The 21465-nt window shown below is 44.4% G+C and overlaps 1 protein-coding gene across 3 annotated transcripts in view; it reads left to right on the top strand.

Moving 5' to 3' along the window:
- Positions 1-21465, top strand: part of SRD5A1 (steroid 5 alpha-reductase 1) — a 31080-nt gene that overhangs the window by 7283 nt on the left and 2332 nt on the right. Inside the window, exons 2-6 of one of the 3 annotated variants that reach the window (XM_037744780.1) lie at positions 5548-5714; positions 12209-12310; positions 14688-14792; positions 15641-15791; positions 20755-21079. In XM_037744780.1, the coding sequence (XP_037600708.1) occupies positions 5548-5714; positions 12209-12310; positions 14688-14792; positions 15641-15791; positions 20755-20821 (592 nt within the window). In that variant the 3' untranslated portion in view covers positions 20822-21079. Of the gene's footprint in view, positions 1-5547; positions 5715-12208; positions 12311-14687; positions 14793-15640; positions 15792-20754; positions 21080-21465 lie in introns of those variants that run through there. The other 2 variants (XM_037744781.1, XM_017545999.2) reach the window with 2 other exon arrangements.

Here is a 21465-nt window from a genome sequence, read left to right as displayed (position 1 = left end):
GCTGGGATTACAGGCACGCGCCACCATGCCCAGCTAATTTTTTGTATTTTTAGTAGAGACGGGGTTTCACCATGTTGACCAGGATGGTCTCGATCTCTTGACCTCGTGATCCACCCGCCTCGGCCTCCCAAAGTGCTGGGATTACAGGCTTGAGCCATCACGCCCGGCCACTTCTATAAGAAACTTTAAGATGCACTTTTATATTATATCTAAGCTTGTAAACTCAACCAAAAGACAACTGCAAATCATCCTGCCCATTGATGCACCAAAGGAATTCTAACTCCTTAATACTCGCAGTTCATCTCCATCATCAAACATGTCTCCCATTCCTGGTGGCCTCACAGACACCAAGGTTTGCAACTTTCATGGGTTATTCAAACAATTGATGAAAAGCAAGTCTTATTCTATTCAGGTGGTGCGTATCTTAGGCTTTGTGGGCCAAGATACTGGGTAGGTATTTATGATGAGAGAAAACAAATATTCACAAAAGTTTTAGTAATAAATTCAAAATATATTGTCTGTGTGTTTTTTGTAATATGTGTCTAGTGAGAATAATAGAATTCTTTTTTTGGTGAGAGAAAACATTTCATTTATTGGGATTCAAAGTTAGTGTTTCCTATTATCAACATCTATTCTAAATGTTCGTCTCCCAATGTTGATCTATAATTAGATTTTAGGTATTTTATCTCTATAAATGGAAGTGTTGACATCAGTCCAGGTGTATATCATTTTAATCGAGCATGGTCATCACTTGGAAGGCACTCATGGAATCCAGTTAGATTCTTCTCTTGTCTTTGCCTTTCCATATGGTATTACACTGCAGATTCATATCTTCCTGTGGAAGGTTAGACAACAGCTCCTCCCCTGCACAGCTAAATGGATTTTGAAATATGGAAATCCAGGTTCACAAACACACTGTAGTTTAAAGTGAGAATGTATAGCCACTGCAAGCTGATGTGAGCATGGAGCTCTCACTTCCTTTAATTTGAATAACATGGCAAGTGCAGAACACAGTTTGATGTGACTTGTGATTGGAACAGTGTCAGTCACCATCAAAATGACGATAACAGAATCTGAGTTTCGCACATGAGCACTGTTTTGCCTTGCAGTTTTAGGTTAAATTTATTAGGATATGTTATCAAGTCTGCAGTGAAAGCAGACTTTCGAAAGCCCTTCCAAACTCAGTAATGGTGGTGAGGGCAGTTCTTGTTCAGAAAAGTTTCAGTCTCAGCTCTGAGCTCAAAACAATGGATTAAACTTTATTAAGCCATCAAACTGGTGTATGGTGGGACGAATCGGCATAGTCAGCTTATTTCTGATGAAAAGTTAGAGAGCAGATGGTGGTTGAATCCATGAGAGGGATTGGCATTCACTGTTGTCACTATGGGTTCAATCACACACAATAGATTTTCTGCAAAAGGCCTGCTGATACAAAGAATAGCTTGAAGCACCTTACATTTTGACAAGCTTTGTAAGTTTGTAATTTGTTTTTCTGTTCCATACATTTTTACCACCATCAATTGCAACAGCTTAGCAGATTCCACATTGGGTTCTGCTAAATTCATGTTTTCTCAACTTCTTTTAAAGCATTCTTGCCAGTAGTTGTTCTACACAGACTATTTAAAGAGCCTAAGGCTTCATTCACTTCAGCCTTGATGTGAACTCCTCAAATAAACATCTGGGCCATGTCAGTAACATCCATAGACTCACCCAGAGCCGACAAAGACTGCTCATCCTCTGCCTTGCTTTAAAAAAAAAAAAAAAAAATCATTATTTTGAGACAGGATCTCACCCTGTCATCCAAGCTGGAGCGCAGTGGCACAATCTCAGCTCACTGCAGCCTCTACCTCCCAGTCATAGGTGATCCTCCCACCTCAGCCTCCCGAGTAGCTAGAACTGCAGGCACATGCCATGACACTCAGCTAATTTTTGTATTTTTTCTAGGGAGGGGGTTTCACCATGTTGCCCAGGCTAGTCTCCAGTTCCTGGACTCGAACAATCTGCCTGCCTCGGCCTCCCAAAGTGCTGGGATTACAGTCATGAGCCACATTGCCTGGGCCTGCCTTGTTTTAATTGACTGTCGATGTTGCTCCCAGTGTCCACTTGCTCCTCCAGCAGGTGTTCTCCCTGAAAGCCTAATCGTGAGAAACAGGTGTGTGTTCTCTGGACACGCCTCTGTGGTTGCTGCCGTTAATTAACTCACCACTGATGCGTGCATTCCTTGCTTCACTAACCAGTGAGCCGCCGATAATCTACTTTGGCTGCAGCCTCATTTTCCTCTGTTTTGTGAAGAAATCCTGCTGTGATGAGCTTCTATCTTAAATTGTCTAATTTCTCTGACCAGTGCTTTCCTGTGAGTTGGGAATATGTTGGCAAGTGCAGAGTCAGGTAATTTATCCTCTATTATATTCTTCTGACACAGTTCTAGCATCATCAGCAGCTGACGTTTGCCCGTTCAGCATTCAACCCGGAACTTGAAACCAAATTGAGAGAAATGGATCAAAGTTCGCTGTGTGTGATTCTCACATCCTGGAAGGAAAGGTTCTCTCACACAGCATTTGTCCGTTGTTTAAATGGGTGACATCCAGTGCAGAAGTCTCTTAGACCATTTTCAATTCTGTGTATTTCAAGTGTGCTAATATTTTTCCTTCTGCTTTTTGACCTTGCCTTCCTGTTATCAAGTATTCAATTTAGGATGGACTTTTTTCAGGTCCAGAGGCCCAACTTTTTATGAACTGAGTACTCTCTATTTTAGCAGAAATCTTTCTAAACCAAATCCAAGCCTTATATTCCCCACAATTTTTATGTCTTGCTCTCTTTTTCTGTATTTCTTCAATCTTAGAATTCGAACACTTTCTCAACTCTATCCTGCAGTTTGCCTACTGGGAAATATTGTGAGGCTGTCACTCTCAGGGAAGTTTTCTCTCAACTTTCTCATACTGGTGTCCTTTTTGCTCTTTGCCGCATTGAGAATCTCCTAAGCTGTCTTCAGAAGTGGGCTTCCTGCTCCTGGTGCTTCTCAAGTTGATACACTCGGGTAGAGTGAGAGCTGCTCTGTCTTATGTCATTAATTGTGTCCGTCCAGGTCTAACACAAGGCCTCCTGTTCTGGCTGACAAATGGGCAGAGGCAGGAAAGATGTCTGATCACAAATCAAAATCACCTCCTATGTTTAAGGGAGGCTGTGCCAGTCAGGCTTACTCTTATCTCCATCAAAAGCAGATTCTACTTGTTCCACAGGAAATGTTGGTATGCAAGCACTCACAGTGTACCCACCACATCCCAGATGCCACTCCACGGTACCCACTGTCTGCCCAGATCTGAATCATGTTTCCAAGAAGCAGAGAGAAATTGCTGGGATTCTTTGTTCTTATTCATTGCTTGCCAACACCACAGCTTCCAGGAGCATCTGAATGCACACTTACTGGCCAAAGTGTGCTTTGCGGTAAATCAGTATGAAGTCTTCCTAGGGGTCCTGGCCTGAATGAGTTGAGAACCTTAGAGGCTGCTTTTGACTCACGTGAATGTCTTCACCAGGAGCTGAGTGGAAGGCTGGGGAGAGAATGGCTTGAGGGTACACGGCCAGCAGTGCACTACTCATCACGTGATCACTGTCCATGTTCGTAACCGTGACTAATGACTAATTATGATTTCACCCTGGCACAAATGGTCACAATGGAAACAAATAACAAGCTTTAAAGTTTTTCCTGCTCTGTTAAGGTATAATTTACAAATAATACAGTTCACTCATTTTAAGTCTGTAGTTTGATGAATTTTGGTGATAGCATATAGTTGTGTAATCATCACCCGAAATCAAGAGATAGAACAGTTGTATTCCTCTAAAAAACTCCTGTTGTGTGTCTCTGCAGCCAGTCTCCACCCTGACTCTATTTTTGCCTTTTCTGGATTTCATAAGTAAGTCTAAATTCAAGTTCATAATCTATTAATACAGAGAGCAGTAATATTGCCCAAAAAGGGAAGGTTAATCTTTGCAGTTAATCCTCTCCCCTGAGTCTCATTTTGCCCGTTCTAGAATTTCCGAAGTCTAAATTCAATTTCTTTCATTGGTACCAGTGCTACTCATGTCACCTTTCTTTCTTCTTGGGTCTGCTCTGGTCATTTGTGTCTTTCAAGGAGTTTGTCTATTTTATCAAGTTGTCGAATTTGTTGATATACAGTTGTTCGTAATAGTTCCTTATTACCTGGGTGGATCATGTGAGCCCAGGAGTTCAAGACCAGAACTAAAGACCAGACATAGAGAGACCCCATCTCTGCAAAAAAAAAAAAGTTTAATTAACTGGGTTTGGTGGTGTGTGCCTCAGGTCCCAGCTAGTCAGGAAGCTGAGGTAGGAGGATCACTTGAGCCTAAGATGTTGAGGCTGCAGTGAGCCATGATTGCCCCACTGCACTCTAGCCTGGGTGACAGAGCAAGACCCTCTATAAAAAAAAAAAAAAAAAAAAGAGTTCCTTATTATCCTTTTAAGGTCCGTAGGATATGTAGTGATGTCCCCTCTTTCAATGTACTATGCATTGATATTAAAGAGAAAATTCAAACACAGAATAACATTTTGCATTCTCTTTATAATTTTCTAAGTTCTTGTCCTTTTATTTTGTCTCATTAAACCTTCAGTAAAGTGCACCTAAGCCAGTGTGGTACAACAGAACACGATCTTCGAATTGCCCCAATTTACATTTAAACTCAGCCACTCAGTAGCCCGTGATCTTGAGCAGTTTACTTTACCACTCTGTGTCATTTCATCCTCTGTCAAATGTGGATAAGAGTGCCTCCTGCCTGGTTAGCTAGAGTCTGGGGTGGTTTGCAGGGAATGCAAATGCTCAGGGAATGGGAGCCGTTGCAATGGTGATGGATGATGTGATGGGGTGTTCCAAATCTTATTGCTCAGACTAGGACTGGTTAATGGGTTTAGGATACTGGAAATTTTAAGACCTTCTTGAAGCCCCTAGTTTTCCTAATTCAATGTATTCTGTTTTATGTTGTATGTAAGTAGAATCTGGAGTTTGTACACTGTGGCGAACATATTTGAAACGTGGTAGTGCTTTATTTAAAAATCTGCATTTTGGCTGGAGACAGTGGCTCACACCTATAATCCCAACATTTTGGGAGGACAAGGCAGGAAGTTCACTTGAGGCAAAAGTTTGAGACCAGCCTGGACCACAGAGTGAGAGCTCATGTCTACAAAAGAAAAGTAATAATAATAGTAAGTATGGGAGCACGTGCTTATAGTCCCAGCTACTCAGGAGGCTGGGACAGGAGGATCGCTTAAGCCCTGGAGCTCAAGACTGTAGTGAGCCATGATCACGCCACTGCACTGCAGCCTGGGCAGCACAGCAAGAATCTCTCCCAAAAAATAAAATTAAAATCAAAATCCACTTTTAGCTTAAATATAATAAACCACTATGAATATTACTGAGGATGGCATTTGTACAAGAAAGCAAGATTTAAAACTCAAATCATTTAAGATAGGATTACAGAAATGATGATCTTTAACATTTTTCAAAAACATGTACCTGTTTCTTGTTTCCTCAGGTCCTTAATTTACCCATTTCTGATTCGAGGAGGAACGCCTATGCCACTGTTTTCATGTATACTGGCAACTATGTTCTGTACCGGTAACAGCTATTTGCAAAGCAGATACTTAAGCCATTGTGCAGTGTATGCTGATGACTGGTTAAGGGATCCCCGTTTCCTAATGGGTGAGTGTCCACAGCAGTGACCTCCATCTCATTCACATCACTGCTTTTATGTTGCCATCCCAATGGTATTTTTTTATATTTCCACTTATTTTATTGCATTTTAGGTTTGGGGATACATGTGAAGAACATGCAAGATTGTTGCATAGGTACACACGTGGCAGCGTGATTTGCTGCCTTCCTCCCCGTCACCTACATCTGGCGTCTCTCCCCTTGCTATCTCTCCCCAACTCCCCATCCCCCACCATTCCTCCCTATTTCCCCCCAACTGACCCCAGTGTGTAGTGCTCCCCTCCCTGTGTCCATGTGTTCTCATTGTTCAACACCCGCCTATGAGTGAGAACATGCAGTGTTTGATCTTCTGCTCTTCTGTCAGTTTGCTGAGAATGATGGTTTCCAGGTTCATCCATGTCCCTACAAAGGACACAAACTCATCGTTTTTGATGGCTGCATAATATTCCATGGTGTATGTGTGCCACATTTTCCCTGTCCAGTCTATCATCAATGGGCATTTGGGTTGGTTCCAGGTCTTTGCTATTGTAAACAGTGCTGCAATGAACATTCGTGTGCACGTGTCCTTATAGTAGAACAATTTATAATCCTTTGGGTATATACCCAGTAATGGAATTGCTGGGTCAAATGGAATTTCTATTTCTATGTCCTTGAGAAATCGCCACACTGTCTTCCACAATGGTTGAACTAATTTACACTCCCACCAAGAGTGTAAAAGTGTCCAGTGGTTTTTAATGAGAAAGTCCAAGGTTCCTGTGAGAACAAAGACTCAGCAGAGAGAGCAGCAGTACCCCAGGGTCGCCCATGGGAGAGCCAGGCTGTCTGGAGGTGACACAGGTGCTGAGCTGAAGCACAGGTGCCTGGTCAGGCTGAGAACCTGAAAATAGCAGCGCACTGTGGCAGAATGAGCAGGGACTAAAGGCTGAGACGATTTTGGCACTCATCGACCACGTAATCTAAGATGGGCCCCAAACTCCTGCGGTCTCTGCTGTGATGTGAGAAAAAACCAGACTGGGTTATCTTCCTACAGGGCAGCTTTTGTGATTCTGTGAACCTGAATCACTTTTAGGTTTACGAAGTTCTTGAATTTTTTCAGTTGTATCAGTTAATGTGAATTCATGTATCTTTTCAACTTCTAATTATAACTTTATAAGATCTGAGAAAAATGAAAATAAAACAGCCATCAAAGATATTTGCAAGAGCATTAAAAATTTATAATCTGGCTGGGTGCAGTGGCTCACACTGTAATCCTAGCACTTTGGGAGGCTGAGGTGGACATATCACTAGAGTCCAGGAGTTCAAGACCAGCCTGGGCAACATCGCAAACCTCCATCTCTAAAAAAAATATAAAAATTTAGCTGGGCATGGCGACACACACCTGTGGTCCCAGCTTACTCACAGACACTAAGGTGGGAGGATCACCTGAGGCCAGGAGGTCAAGGCTGCAGTGAGCCATGATTCTGCCACCGCATTCCAGCCTAAGTGACGGAGTGAGACACTGTGTCAAAAAAAAAAAAAAAACTCAGCAATCTTATATATAAGAAAGATTCTTTCCAAGAAGCAGCTTCTCTGCTCCTTCTGGAATCTCTACCTGGTTCAGCCCTTCTGCCTTCACTCTGCCTCCACCATGTCCATCAGGATGACTCAGAAGTCCTCCAGGGTACCCACCGCTGGCCCCTGGGCCTTCAGCTGCTGCTCCTACGTGAGTGAACCCCACGTCCACATCAGCTCCTCAAGCTTCTCCTGAGTAGGCAGCAGCAGCAGCTTCCGGGGTAGCCTGGGTGGAGGCTGTGGTAGGGCCAGCAGGATGGAGGCATCACCACCGTCACAGTCAACCAGAGCCTGCAGAACCCCATTAACTTGGAGGTGGACCCCAGCATCCAGGCCATGTGCACCCAGGTAAAGGAGCACATCAAGACCCTTAACGACAAGTTTGCCTCCTCCATTGACAAGGGAAGGTTCCTGGAGCAGCAGAACAAGATGCTGGAGACCACGTGGAGCCTCCTGCAGCAGCAGAAAATGGCTCAGAGCAACATGGACAGCACGTTCCAGAGCTACATCAACAACCTGAGGCGGCAGCTGGAAACTCTGGGCCAGGAGAAGCTGAAGCTGGAGGCGGAGCTTGGCAACATGCAGGGGCTGGTGGAGGACTTCAAGAACAAGTATGAGGAAGAGATCAATAAGCTACAGAGATGGAGAATGAATTTGTCCTCATCAAGAAGGATGTGGAGGAAGTTGACATGAACAAGGTAGAGCTGGAGTCTCACCCGGAAGGGCTGACTGACAGATCGACTTCCTCAGGCAGCTGTAGGAGAGGAAATCCGGAAGCTGCAGCCCCAGAGCTCAGACACGTCTGTGGTGCTGTCCATGGACAACAGCCGCTCCCTGGACATGGACAGCATCATCGCTGAGGTCAAGGCGCAGTATGAGGAGATCACCAACCGCAGCCGGGCTGAGGCTGAGAGCGTGTACCAGATCAAGACGCTGGCTGGGAAGCACAGGATGACCTGCGGCATACAAAGACTGAGATCTCTGAGAGGAACTGGAATATCTGCTGGCTCCAGGCTGAGACTGAGGGCCTCAAAGACCAGAGGGCTTCCCTGGAGGCCGCCATCGCAGATGCTGAGCTTGGGGAGCTGGCCAGTAAGGACGCCAATGCCAGGCTGTCTGAGCTGGAGGCCGCCCTACAGCGGGCCAAGCAGGGCGTAGTGCAGCAGCTGCATGAGTACCAGAAGCCGATGAGTGTCAGGCTGGCCCTGGACATCGAGATTGCCACCTATAGGAAGCTGCTGGAGGGCGAGGAGAGCCGGCTGGTGTCTGGGAGGGAGAACATGAGTATCCATATGAAGACCACCAGCAGCTTGACAGGTGGTTTGAACTCAGCCTATGGGGGCCTCACAAGCCCCAGCCGTAGGTACGGCCTGGGCCCCAGCTTTGGCTCTGGTGCTCCTTCAGCCGTACCAGCTTCACCAGGGCCGTGGTTGTGAAGAAGATTGAGATCTGTGCTGGGAAGCTGGTGTCCGAGTTCTCTGACATCCTGCCCAAGTGGACAGCTGCAGAAGCCCCTCCCAGCCTGACCCTCCTGTGGCCGCTGAGCAGGGGAGCACAAAACGGGAGACCCACCTGAAGCTCAGCCTAAGCCCTCAGCCCACATGCAGGGAGTTTACTGCCTGGGGACACCCTTTGCCCATGCCTCCAGCTACAAAACAATTCAATTGCTTTTTTTTGTTTTGTCCAAAATAAAATCTCAGCTAGCTCTGCAAAAAACAAAGGTTCTTCTGTGTGTTTATTTAGTCTATTCCAGCATTTAGGTATTAAACCACACTAAGGCGTAGCTTACCCCCACGGTCGCATGCTAAAACTCTGAAGTCAGTCCATCAGATTTGCAAACTACCCTGCAGTGTTTCTCCTTAAGCTACATAAAGTGACCTTACATTGCATTTTGCTTTCTTCATGTATATTAATTTATAATCATAGAAATAAACTAACACTTGGATAGTACTTGTGGCTGAGAGATCCCTTTCAACATTTCTCAGTCTTTTTTTTTTTTTTTTTTTTTTTTTTTTTTTTTTTTTTTTTTTTTTTTTTTTTTTTTTGGTGAATTAGAATTTTATTCCAGGGTTTCATCATACCTGAGGATTGTTGCAATCACCTGTCCCTCCTCTACAAAAGGAGGGGTGGCTGAGAGGTGTTTCAGGTCCTTTCTAGCCCCAGAAGTCTGTGCCTCCATGAAATGCTGGACTAAATTGTTTAGTACTAAATTGTTGTACAGTAACCACAAATATCTTCTTGATTGACTGGTTTTTGACTACTTTATTTTCTTCTGCCCCACCTGTCAAGAGAAGGAACAGGCTTTTGAGTTCTTGTGCAGAACACATGATTTATGCTCTCTGAGACAGAAAGGATGCTCTTTTCAGATAAGACATGAAAGGTCAGAAGAGTTACACAGCTGGCCCAAGACATCCAGACGCAGTGAATGGCAGAGCGGGGATTTCCACCGCCTCACAAAGCTGAGTGTCCACAGGTGGCAACCGGAATAAGAGGAAGTGGAATTTCTTTCTTTTGCCTTTTTAAAGACACAGATTTTAAATGTTTACTGAGAATCTCTTGGGACTCACTTCTATGATGAACAACAACAACAAAAGAATCCTTTTGATCTGTAGATTTAAATCCTATTTAAAGTAGTTCTGCAAATGGGTCGCATCACATAGAGGTGACTGTGAAGCTGGTTGAGATTCCAGACACCAGTAAATTGTATACAGACTTCTTGATTTCTCTACAATTCAACAGAAGGATTTGAAAAGGAAAAAAATTTGCCAATTGGGAGACAATCTAGGTTACCTTTTGTGTGTTACATTTATTGCCTAGAGTTTATTGTTTTTGTGAGGAAACATACATGAAATTACATCAATAAGTAAGTATGCCTACTGTAGTTACCATGAAGAACTAAGCAAATAATAATAAGTTTCTTTTTCTTTTTTTTTTTTTTTTTTTGAGATGGAGTCTTACTCTGTGGCCCAGGCTAGAGTGCAGTAGTGTAATCTCAGCTCGCTTCAACCTCTGCCTCCTGGGTTCAAGAGGTTCTCATGCCTCAGTCTCCCAAGTAGCTGGACTGTAGCTGCATGCCACTATGCCTAGCTAATTTTTGTATCTTTTTAGTAGAGACAGGGTTTCACCAGGTTGGCCAGGCTGGTCTCAGACTCCTGACCTCAGGTGATTCACTCACCTCAGCCTCCCAAAGTGCTGGGATTACAGGCATGAGCCACCACGCCCAGCATATTTCTAACAAAAGGTTTTCCATAACAGCAAAAGTGGGTAATCTAAAATATTTTATAGAAAGATTCTTTTTTTTTTTTAGACAGAGTCTCACTCTGTCATCCAGTCACCCAGGCTGGAGTGCAGTGGCGCAATCTTGGCTCACTGCAGCCTGCACTTCCTAGGTTCAAGCAATTCTCGTGCCTCAGCTTCCCAAGTAGCTAGGATTACAGGCGTGTGTCACCACTCCTGGCTAATTTTTGTATTTTCAGTAGAGACGGGGTTTTACCATGTTGGCCAGGCTACTCTTGAACTCCTGGCCTGAAGTGATCCGCCCAACTTGACCTCTCAAAGTGCTGGGATTATAGGTGTGAGCCACTGCACCCAGCCGGATTTTAAGATTCTTATAAATAGAATTAAATATTTACCTTAGGTGAACACAAGTACTAGTTTTCTTCCAATCTAAGCAATAAAGGGAGCTTGTCTCCTAGAAGAAACAAAAAGTAGCTATGCTATTTAGACATCATGCTTTCTTTCTAGAACCTCATATTGGAAGCCAAATTACCTAGGGGTGAAATACTAATATCAAAAAAAGGTGGCAAATCAACTATAAATGTATGGATCCAATAAATGACTTATAAAACCTATTATAAAATTTGGTATGAACTGCTGAGAAAAAATGTTTTTACAAAGCTGCTTACAGTGGCAAAATCAGAAGGAAGAAATCGTGCAACACTTGCTGTATACCAGGTTTTCTATATCCTTGTTCTAACTTTGAAAAAGTATTCAATGTCACTGATGTGATGAATAAAATAATAATGATACCCCAGGTGTACATTTATTTAATATCGAATTGAATGCCACCATTAAGCAGCATCTGCCTTTCACATTTTTAAAAAAGTATCTCAGAACTATTAAGTCAACCTCTTTTTATCAGTATTTCTTTTATAAAATACTGTTTTGGCATTTTGCCTTTTCTTGATGGAATTAATCGATGTGATACTAAGAACTCTCCTTTAAATGATAAAAAATTCCCAAAGATTTATAAGAATAGGCGAGAAAACTGGGGATACCGCAGGATTCTGGGGAGAGTCATGCAGCCAGCATGGGAGACTCTTGTTGGGAACAGAGGAGGAAGAGCTGACCGAGGAATGCCGATTGATGAGCCTGCAGGAACTCTGCTGTGGGCGAAGTGTGGATGTGCATTAATTTGTTCAAATGAGGTTGTAAGTAAGAGAAGAAGACCAGAGATCAGCTCCTGGGAACTGTCGCCCCTCAGGAGGCAGCATACAATCAGTGGTGACAGAGCAGCCCAGGTACCTCGCCCCTCCTGCTGTATGGTGGAGACGGTAGCATTGCCGTGTACAGATTGTGAGAAATAAGTGGGCTGAGCCTATCTGCCGGGCTGACTCCCTGATGCTCCCTGGAAAGGAGACTTGTGCCCAAGTCAGATTTCTATCCATACCCGTCATCCTGAAATCACAGATTGTAACGATCAGGTCCAAGTATTCTGAATACATTAGATAATTTATTTGTATTATTCGAAAAAGCCCTCCTTAGCTTACCTGACAATAGTGTTTAGTGGTTTTTACTACTAGTTATGGCTAATACGTTGCACTAACAATGGTAATATGAAGGGTTACAATAATACTGTTCAGGCAGGCTGGGGCTCATAGTGGAATTTTATGGTTTATTAGCCATAATCGTCTTGCAATTTTTTTTTCCTTCAGGTTTTGGCTTGTGGTTAATGGGCATGTTGATAAACATCCATTCAGATCATATCCTAAGGAATCTCAGAAAACCAGGAGACACTGGATACAAAATACCAAGGGGTACGTACTGAAAGTGAAGAATTTATGTGAAAGTTGAGTGGCATGGTGCCTTACTATTTCAGGGTTGCCAGCTCTGAGAAGTAGTATAGTATTTATTAGCTATAAGTTTTCAGTGTAAGTTATCATTATTAATAACAAGTGCTATCATTGTTGTCTTATTAGAATAACAAAAAACAAATCTGGCTAACTGAACAGTTATTACAGCAGAAACTCCAGTTATATCTGTGCTTGGAAAGAGAGAAGGAGGAAGAATTTAAGGTTTACGAGGAGTGTCTGACACTTCTGTTTCTAGCATTATAATGGAATAGATACTTTAACCTTCCTCTGAAAACAGTTTAAAATGTTGGAATTATTTGAAAATCTTTTTAAATGCATCAGTATACTATCAAGAAAGGAAGTCATCATCAGAGAACAAGATCTAAGTGAATAGTAGAATCACATGAGGTCAGGAGTTCAAGACCAGCCTGGCCAATGTGGCAAAACCCTGTTCCTACTAAAAACACAAAACACAAAAATTAACTGGCCATCGTGGTGCGCACTTGTAATCTCAGCTACTTGTGAGGCTGAGGCACAAGAAACGCTTGAGCCTGGGAGGCATGGGGTGCAGTGAGCCGAGATTGCACCACTGCACTCCAGCGTGGGCGACAAAGTGAGACTCCATCTCAAAAAAATTAAAAATAAAAATAAAATGTGAATGGAGCAGTTGCAGGGTCTATACCCATCAGCTAAAGAACACCTATGACAAACCCACAGTCTATAAACTCAGCTTATTCCTGTCGCAGTAAAGGGAGACCCCTCCATGCTGTGTTTTCTCACCACGCACAGCCTCCTTCCTGCAGCAAGTAATCACCCTAGCTTCCCGACAGCCCATGGCCATCAATGGCATCTCTGAAAATAGACAGGCCAAAGGAGATGCAGAAGCTTGGCTGTGACTCCCAGGCAGCAGGAGGTGATGCCAGGCGTCAGTGCAGATGACATGGGACACAGAAGACTTACTTTAGGAAGAAAATGCTTCTAAAATTCTTAATTTCTCCTATCCAAGTACTAACCAGGCTCGATCTTGCTTAGCTTCCAAGATCAGACAAGATATGATGTTCATAGTCCATTCCTTGTTTCTAATCATTAAATTAAAAGTCCCACAAGACCAAAACAAACACCACAGAAGCATGTTAGAAGATGGAAATGAAAAAGCAAAGGATACGAATCCTAGACTGGGTTGATATGAATGGCTATGACTACTTACAGCCAAGTAGTAGAGAGCCCAATATTGCAAACATCTATACACCCCACCTTCCTTAAATAAGAAAAAGTAAAACACTTTGCTGTCTTGGGCTCAGCAAAACCATTTTCTTTCTTTTTAAAAAGTAGACCATCTCAGGCTGGGCACCATGGGTCACGTCTGTAATCCCAGCACTTTGGGAGGCCGAGGCAGGTGGATCACCTGAGGTCAAAAATTCCAGACCAGTATAGCCAACATGGTGAAACCCCCTCTCTACTAAAAATACAAAACTTTGCCAGGCATGGTGGCACATGTCATGTGCCACTTGAATGTGGTAGGTGGAGATTGCAGTGAGCTGAGATCATGCCACTGCACTCCAGCCTGGGTGACAGAGCAAGACTCTGTTTCCAAAAAAAAGGTAGACCATCTCAGCTCCAGCCAAAGCCCTCATGCATGTAAGCTGCAGCGTGCTCAGCGATGCAGTCTCCACCCTCTGCTACGACATTTGTTGAAATTGGTATTATGACTTAGAGTATAATGGTTTGTCGTTTTGTGGTTGTCGTTGTTTAAGACAGAGTCTAGCTCTGTTACCCAGGTTGGAGTGCAGTGGCACAATCTCAGCTCACTGCAACCTCCACCTCCTGGGTTCAAGTGATTCTTGTAGCTGGGACTACAGGTGTGCACCATCACACCTGGCTAATATTTGTATTTTCAGTAGAGACAAGGTTTCACCATGTTGGCCAGGCTGGTCTCAACTCCTGACCTCACATGATCCACCTGCTTCAGCCTCCCAAAGGTCTGGGATTACAGGCATGAGCCACTGTGCCTGGCCTAATTTTTTTTTTTAAATGCTCTGTCTTTATATGCCTTCAGCATTTTCTTTTTTTTTTGAGACGGAGTTTCGGCTGGAGTGCAGTGGCACGATCTCGGCTCACTGCAACCTCCGCCTCCCGGGTTCAGGCAATTCTCCTGCCTCAGCCTCCTGAGTCGCTGGGATTACAGGCACGCGCCACCATGCCCAGCTAATTTTTTGTATTTTTAGTAGAGACGGGGTTTCACCACGTTGACCAGGATGGTCTCCATCTCTTGACCTCGTGATCCACCCGCCTCGGCCTCCCACAGTGCTGGGATTACAGGCTTGAGCCACCGCGCCCGGCCTATTTTCTCAGCTCTGCAGACATAGTGCCCAATTAGAACCCCTGGTGCAGACCACACTAGGCCTCTCTAGAACACACTTGAGTGGCACAAAGCTACAGCCTAAGGGTGAGTCCCACGGAGGGGCCTCCTGCCCTCCCCCTTTGCTGGGACCCCTCTCCCACCCCTCCTCTGGTCCTTGGAGTGTACCAGCCGTTGCTCTCTGCCTCAGGTCCTGTGCTGCATCTCTTCCCTGGCCTGGAGCACTCCTGAGAGCACCCCCAATACCTGCCAGCCTGGCCCTCACCTGCAAGCCCTGAATTGACCCTCACCTTCCCCGTGAGGCCTATTCCCAGCCACCCTGTGATGGTGACCTCCTTCACCCCATCCCAGCTCTGGGCCCCCCTCTTCTCTGCCTCTCGCTGCTCCTCCCCTCCGCGTGCTACGTGCTCTCCTTGTTCATGACACTGGAGTTTTTGGTTCTAGATGTGGGGAGGGGTCCGTCCAAGTGCCTGGGCAGGGCCTGGCCCGTAATACTGACTCAGTGCATTTGTGAAGATGTGATGAATGAATGAATGGATCTGTGCTTGAAAATGAATATCTTCATCACTCATTGTTCAAGGGTTCTACCTAGGTCCGTTTTATGTGGCTAGTTCGTTGTCAGTTGTTACGCTGTATTCTCTGTGCTTGCATGATTCATCAGCAGGTGCATGGTTTATTGGCATTTTCCACTGTAACTGTACGTGTGTATATTCACGTAGATGGGTATTGATATAGATATGTAGTTGATGATCAGAAGTCGTAATATAAATTAGTAGACCACGTAACACTGAATATGTCTAATTGCTGAACGTTCTCTAAGGGTACATTTTTCCGTTCTTGATGTTATGTTCTCCAGGTAAGTATTCACTAGCATCTCTGAAGTCAGTATTTCATTTTGTGGTAAATGCACTACCTTGGTCTGTGTTTTCTTCTAGGAGGCTTATTCGAATACGTAACTGCGGCCAACTATTTTGGAGAAATCGTGGAGTGGGGGGGCTACGCTCTGGCCAGCTGGTCCGTTGAAGGCGCGGCTTTTGCTTTCTTCACATTTTGCTTTTTATGTGGTAGAGCAAAAGGGCATCATCAGTAAGTTTTAAAACACTTTTCCTATTTATAATTTGTTCTTTGACTATGTTATTACTATTTTCAGGCTAGATTTTTGAAGAGTTAATTTAAATTGCTGAATCCCAGGTTATTCTGTGCTTTCGCCAAAAAAGTACAAAACCAAACCAATAGCTGTAGAATCACCCAGCTCTAAGGGGTGGTCAGATCCACAGCCACACAGTTGTTCTCTATACCACGTCCTTAGCCTCTGAATGGCCATTGCTGGAGTCAAGTTAGACACCAAGCAGAGGACTCGGGGCTCTGAATGAGAAAAGGCTGAATGAAACAGAACCCTGGCCGAGCAATAGCCAACAGCCGGATTGTGAATGCCGCAGGTCGAGGAAGTCCTGAAGAGGAAGGTGAATCCCAGAGTCAGCCGACACTGGCAGAACTCGGGCACACAGGAGCTCTGTAGCTGTGTGGTGGCTTAGGCCATGGCTCTAAACCCGGGGTCCTTGATGGGCTACAGAGGCTCTGTGCACCCCCTGGAATGACATCATTTTCCAGAGAGCAGGTCCTTGGCTTTTATGTGATCCCCCAAAGTGCTTGCGAGCCATTTGACCAACAAACTCATAAAGAAACCAAAGGGGCCGGGTGCAGTGGCTCACGCCTGTAATCCCAGCACTTTGGGAAGCCAAGGCAGGCAGATTACTTGACGTCAGGAGTTCAAGACTAGCCTGGCCGACATGGTGACACCCTGCTATACTAAAAATACAAAAAATTAGCCAGGGATTATGGCAGGTGCCTATAATCCGAGCTACTCGGGAGGCTGAGGCAGGAGAATCGCTTGAACCCTGGAGGTGGAGGTTGCAGTTACCCTATATTGCGCCACTGCACTCCAGCCTGGGCAATAGAGCAAGACTCAGTTTCAAAAAAAAGAAATCAAAGGAGGTCAAGGCTGAAGTAAATTTAGAGAACATCTTTCTAATCCAGTGAATGAGGAAACTGAGGTTCAAGGAGCAGGAGTAGAGTCTGAGGCCAGCCAGGAACCCTGTCTCATTGTCGGAAAGAGATCTCAGCAGCAGCACGGGACCTTTACCTGCCCTGATGTTGGCGCGTGTCCCTGACAATAAATGATGGAGACTGAGCTTAGCAAGCAGCCAGCCTGGTTTGCGCCTTTACCATGTCCCCTGAGCCACCCGCATCATCCACTCAAAACAACTCATCGAAACCTCCAATGCTGCTGATGCTATGAGGTGTGCAGAAATGTATAATGCTGTCCTACTTCATGGAGTTTACCGTTTCGTTTGAGGCTAAGGACAGAGAGAAAAAGCTAAAAGAAGAATAGATTGATATCATGGGATAGTGGGAAAAGTACCTAGGTGTGCTTCCCAGCCTCACCATGTGTTTGCAGATGCAAAGGGTGATTATTGGAGATAAGAAGAAGAAAGGTCAGATCTGAAGTATCTCTTTGTCTAATTTTTTTTTTTTTAAGATAGTGTCTTGCTCTGTCACCCAGTCTGGAGTGCAGTAGCACAATCTCAGCTCACTGTCACCTCTACCTTCCAGGCTCAAGCTGTCTTCCCACTTCAGCCTCCCAAGTAGCTGGGATCATAGGCACACGCAACCATGCCTGGCTAATTTTTTATATTTTTTGTAGACTTGAGGTCTCACTATATTGCCCAAGCTGGTCTTGAACTCCTGGACTCAAGCAGTCCTCACACCCCAGCCTCCCAAAGTGCTAGGATTAGAGGCATGAGCCAACATGGCTGGTAGCCTTTTTGTCTAACATTTGAAGAAGTGATCACGTAAATGCAAGAGCTGATGAGATCTCTAAGAGCGGTGCCCTTCATTCTTTCGAGACACTCCATCATGCCAGTGGCCTGGTAGTTTCACGCATAGACAGTGAGGAGAGAGCGAGATCAGAGAGCCACAACCTACCTAAATCCCAGAGCTGCTGAGACAAACAGAGGGGTCTGCAGAATATGAGCAAGTGCCGAAGGCAGAGAGGGTTTGAGAAGGAGGCTCGATGCCAGGCGTGGCAGAAAACACTGAGGGCCAGGACTGGGCCTTCTGTGCTGGGAACTGTGCCTGCCGAAAGGTCACATAGGAGTCCTAAGCCCTAGTACCTGTGAAAGCAACTTTATGGGGAATGTAATTAGTTGAGATGAAGTGGAGCAGAGTGGACCTAATCCAGTATGACTAATGTCCTTCTGAGAAAGGGAAACACCAGATGATCAGTGGGAAGATCCATGGGAAGATGGACACAGAGGCAGTGGTGATGCGGGAACATGTGGCGCCACCAGAGCTGGGGAAGACGGGACGGGCACCTCCCCTGAACCTTCGGAGGGAGTGCAGCCCTGCCGCCGTCATGATATCCAACTTCTGGCCTCCAGAACTGGGAGAGAATCAATGGCCGTTACTGTAAGCCGCCCAGCGTGTGGTAGCTTTGTTCCAGCAGCTGCAGGGAGCCGATACACCAGCCTTCCAGCCATTTAAAATTGACTAGGAAAGGAAGGGCAGAGGAGTATGATTTGTGAAGCCTTCTCTTCTGTCCTCCGCCAGGTGACTTTGTCCCAGGTTTGGTTGAAATACTATGTTACCACTCTAAATACACATTCCAGAGTCTGACTGCCTCCCCTGTGCCCCGCCTCCTCCCAGGAGGCCTGGGCCGCACTTCCAGGTGAAGATGCCGTTCTTTTATATCCCTAATATTTGGTGCGAAGAGGCAAGCAGTGGCTCATTTCTAATAATAAAAACAAATGAGATAACGCTGACTTTAAGAAAACATGGATCAGAGCAAGATTGAACAAGGCCATACCAGGTCAGTGTTAGAGATATTTTCTCAAATGAAAACAGGAAAACCCCTCTCAGTATTTGAATATGAAACATATAGAAATGGAAAATAAACAAGTCAGTTATCTAAATGAAAGTCTTTGCTAATGAAAACCCAGAGATGTTCTTTGCAGAAGAATTCCTGAGTTGAAAGAGCTCTTTGTCATTTGTTTGCTACTTAAATTGGTGTCAGTGTGAAACTAGTTTTAAGTGGGAAGAATTAATCAATTCAGTTTTGCAGAAGAATGTTCAGAAATGAAGGACTTACAAGCTGCAAATAAAATAAAAACTACTTTTTAAAAAATATTTTCATAAACCCAACAAATTAAGCCATCAAGGAAGCGTATTCCAAAATAATACATGCTAAGGAGCTATTCCTTCCACTCCATTTGATTATAATGTTCTAAAAACAATATTGTATTACAATGAAATTCTTTCTATATTGCGAAACTCTGTCTCAAAAAAAAAAAAAAGAAATTCTTTCTATAATAATTAGTATTTAAATTTATAAATGATTGCATTGATAGTTAAACTCTAGGTCAGGAACAGTCAACCAGCCATGCTGGGTTGCTAACAAATATTCTCTTTAAGGGCAAAATTTAAAGGTATTCTAAGGAGTGAGAAACATTTAATCATTTAACAAGAAATAATTTATTTCTATATATTGGTTTCTGTGAAATACATTTAACCTCTTCAGCCAACATCCCTTCGTTGTGTGAGAACATCCTGACCTCACACGTGTTCTCTCTGTTGTCACGGAGTCCCGCCTCGCTGCCCAGCCTGGGGAGGGCGTCTTTTGGGGGTCCTGCAGCTGTCCTGTGTCTCCTGTGTCCCGCCTGCCCTCTTGTGTTTGTCCATTTTAGGCTCTCCTGCTGTTGTGTACTCTGCCCTTGCCTTTTCAGGCCAGGGTACCCATCTTCCACAGGCAGATTCTGGGAGAGAGGAGCTCACCTCCTGTGTCCCTGTGTGGTGCCCTGTCCCGCTGGACCGTGGGGAAGCTTTTCGGCATGCGCGGGTGGTAGCTGGCCTGGATCCCAGCAGGCCTGTGGAAACCTTCAGCACCTAACCAGCGAACATGTCTGCAACACACTTCTGCAGGTTTCACACCAGCTGGTAGGCTTGGCCACATTGTGTGATGGGCACTCTCGGGTCCATGCACCACCACTGAGCCACACAGCTGGAAAGGCTGCAGTCTTGAAGCCTCATGCCAGGGGAAGTGACGCTTGACCCGGAATCCTGACCAACTTCTTAGAATTGTTCCTATTACATGCCTTTCTGGGGACACAGAACATACTAAAGTAAACATGGCAGCCCAGTATGTTCTCATTCTCTATTTGTGGATTCTGGTGTTAAACTTAGAACTAAGACAACTCACTCTGTTTCTCATCCTCATCTGTTTCTACCACATTAACAAAGAGCTAATTGCTTTCTATCATTATTTTTAGTCTGTTGTTTAATCCTTCTCTGTGTGTTTATAGAAAGTCTCTTTCTACGACCATTTATCTGTCCTGTCAAACTATTTTTAATTTTTACTCCACTTAGTTGCCACCTTTCCCAACTATTACCCCCAAAACAAATGAGCATGCCTTTGCTCATATAATTTATATCAAAACGGAAAATACTGTTTGTTTCGAGCACAGGGCTGAATTGTGGACAATGCCATATTGCATTTCCCCAGATTTCACTGAATCCTTGCTCAGAGATGTTCAGGAGCCCCCCGGCATGTGCTGGGTGCCCACTCTGCACACCCCGGGCTGGGCCAGTAGTTCTCAACTACAGGCTGGAGAAAACTGCTAGAGTCACCAGCAGAGGTTCAGGAAGCACCTACTTGGTCCTGCCCCTCCTCCAGCCTGCATGCTTTCCCCGGGGGCTGAAAAGATAGCCCCACAATGTGCTGATGAGTATTTTCATCAAATGTCAGTACTTTTCCTTCCAGATAGAAAGGTGAATTCTATGGGCTACTTTTTCCAAATCATACTTTATGATTAGACATGTTTAATTCTTCATGATATAGGCAAAATTAAACTAAGGGTATGAAATGCCAAAATTTTTGTTACTACATTTTAAAAACTCAGTATTTTACAATGAATAATTGTCACTTTTGTTAGCATCTGTTAAATGTTTAAGTGACAGAATTATTTCCTTTTTAAATGTTTTTTCTTATTTTTAGGTGGTACCTCCAGAACTTCGAAGAGTATCCAAAGTTCAGAAAAATTCTAATTCCATTTTTGTTTTAAGTGCATTTTCAATGAAATTATTGTCAACTTGAAGCTTTTCAATGCATTTATCTAGGGACTTTATAACTAAGTCACATCTTTGAAATTTTCCTGCTAATTCATCATTTTCAAGATGTCCTCTAGGAATTTTTTCCTAGTAGTTTTGCAAGCTATCTAAAAAGTAGCTAAATAAGCTGAAACGGGGCCGGGTGCAGTGGCTCACGCCTCTAATCCCAGCACTTTGGGAGGCGGAGGCGGGTGGATCACAAGGTCAGGAGTTCAAGACCAGCCTGGCCAAGATGGTGAAACCCCATCTCTACTAAAAAAAGAAAATAAAAAAATTAGCTGGGCGAGATGGCCAATGCCTGTAATCCCAGCTACTCAGGAGGCTGAGGCAGAGAATTGCTTGAACCCGGGAAGGGGAGGTTGTAGTGAGCTCAGATTGAGCCACCACACTCCAGCCTGGGCAACAGAGTGAGATGCCATGTTGGAGGAAAAAAATAGAAAAAAAAAAAAAAAGAAGCCAGGCGCAGTGGCTCACAGCTGTAATCCCAGCACTTTGGGAGGCCAGGGCAGGCAGATCATGATATATCAGGAGTTCAAGTCCAGTCTGGCCAACATAGTGAAACGCCATCTCTACTAAAAATACAAAAAAATTAGCCGGG

This window comes from Cebus imitator, unplaced genomic scaffold, assembly GCF_001604975.1.
Source record: "Cebus imitator isolate Cc_AM_T3 unplaced genomic scaffold, Cebus_imitator-1.0 Scaffold185, whole genome shotgun sequence".
NCBI lineage: Eukaryota > Metazoa > Chordata > Mammalia > Primates > Cebidae > Cebus > Cebus imitator.
Note: the sequence above shows the minus strand (reverse complement) of the source record. Positions and strands in the feature narration are given on the sequence as shown.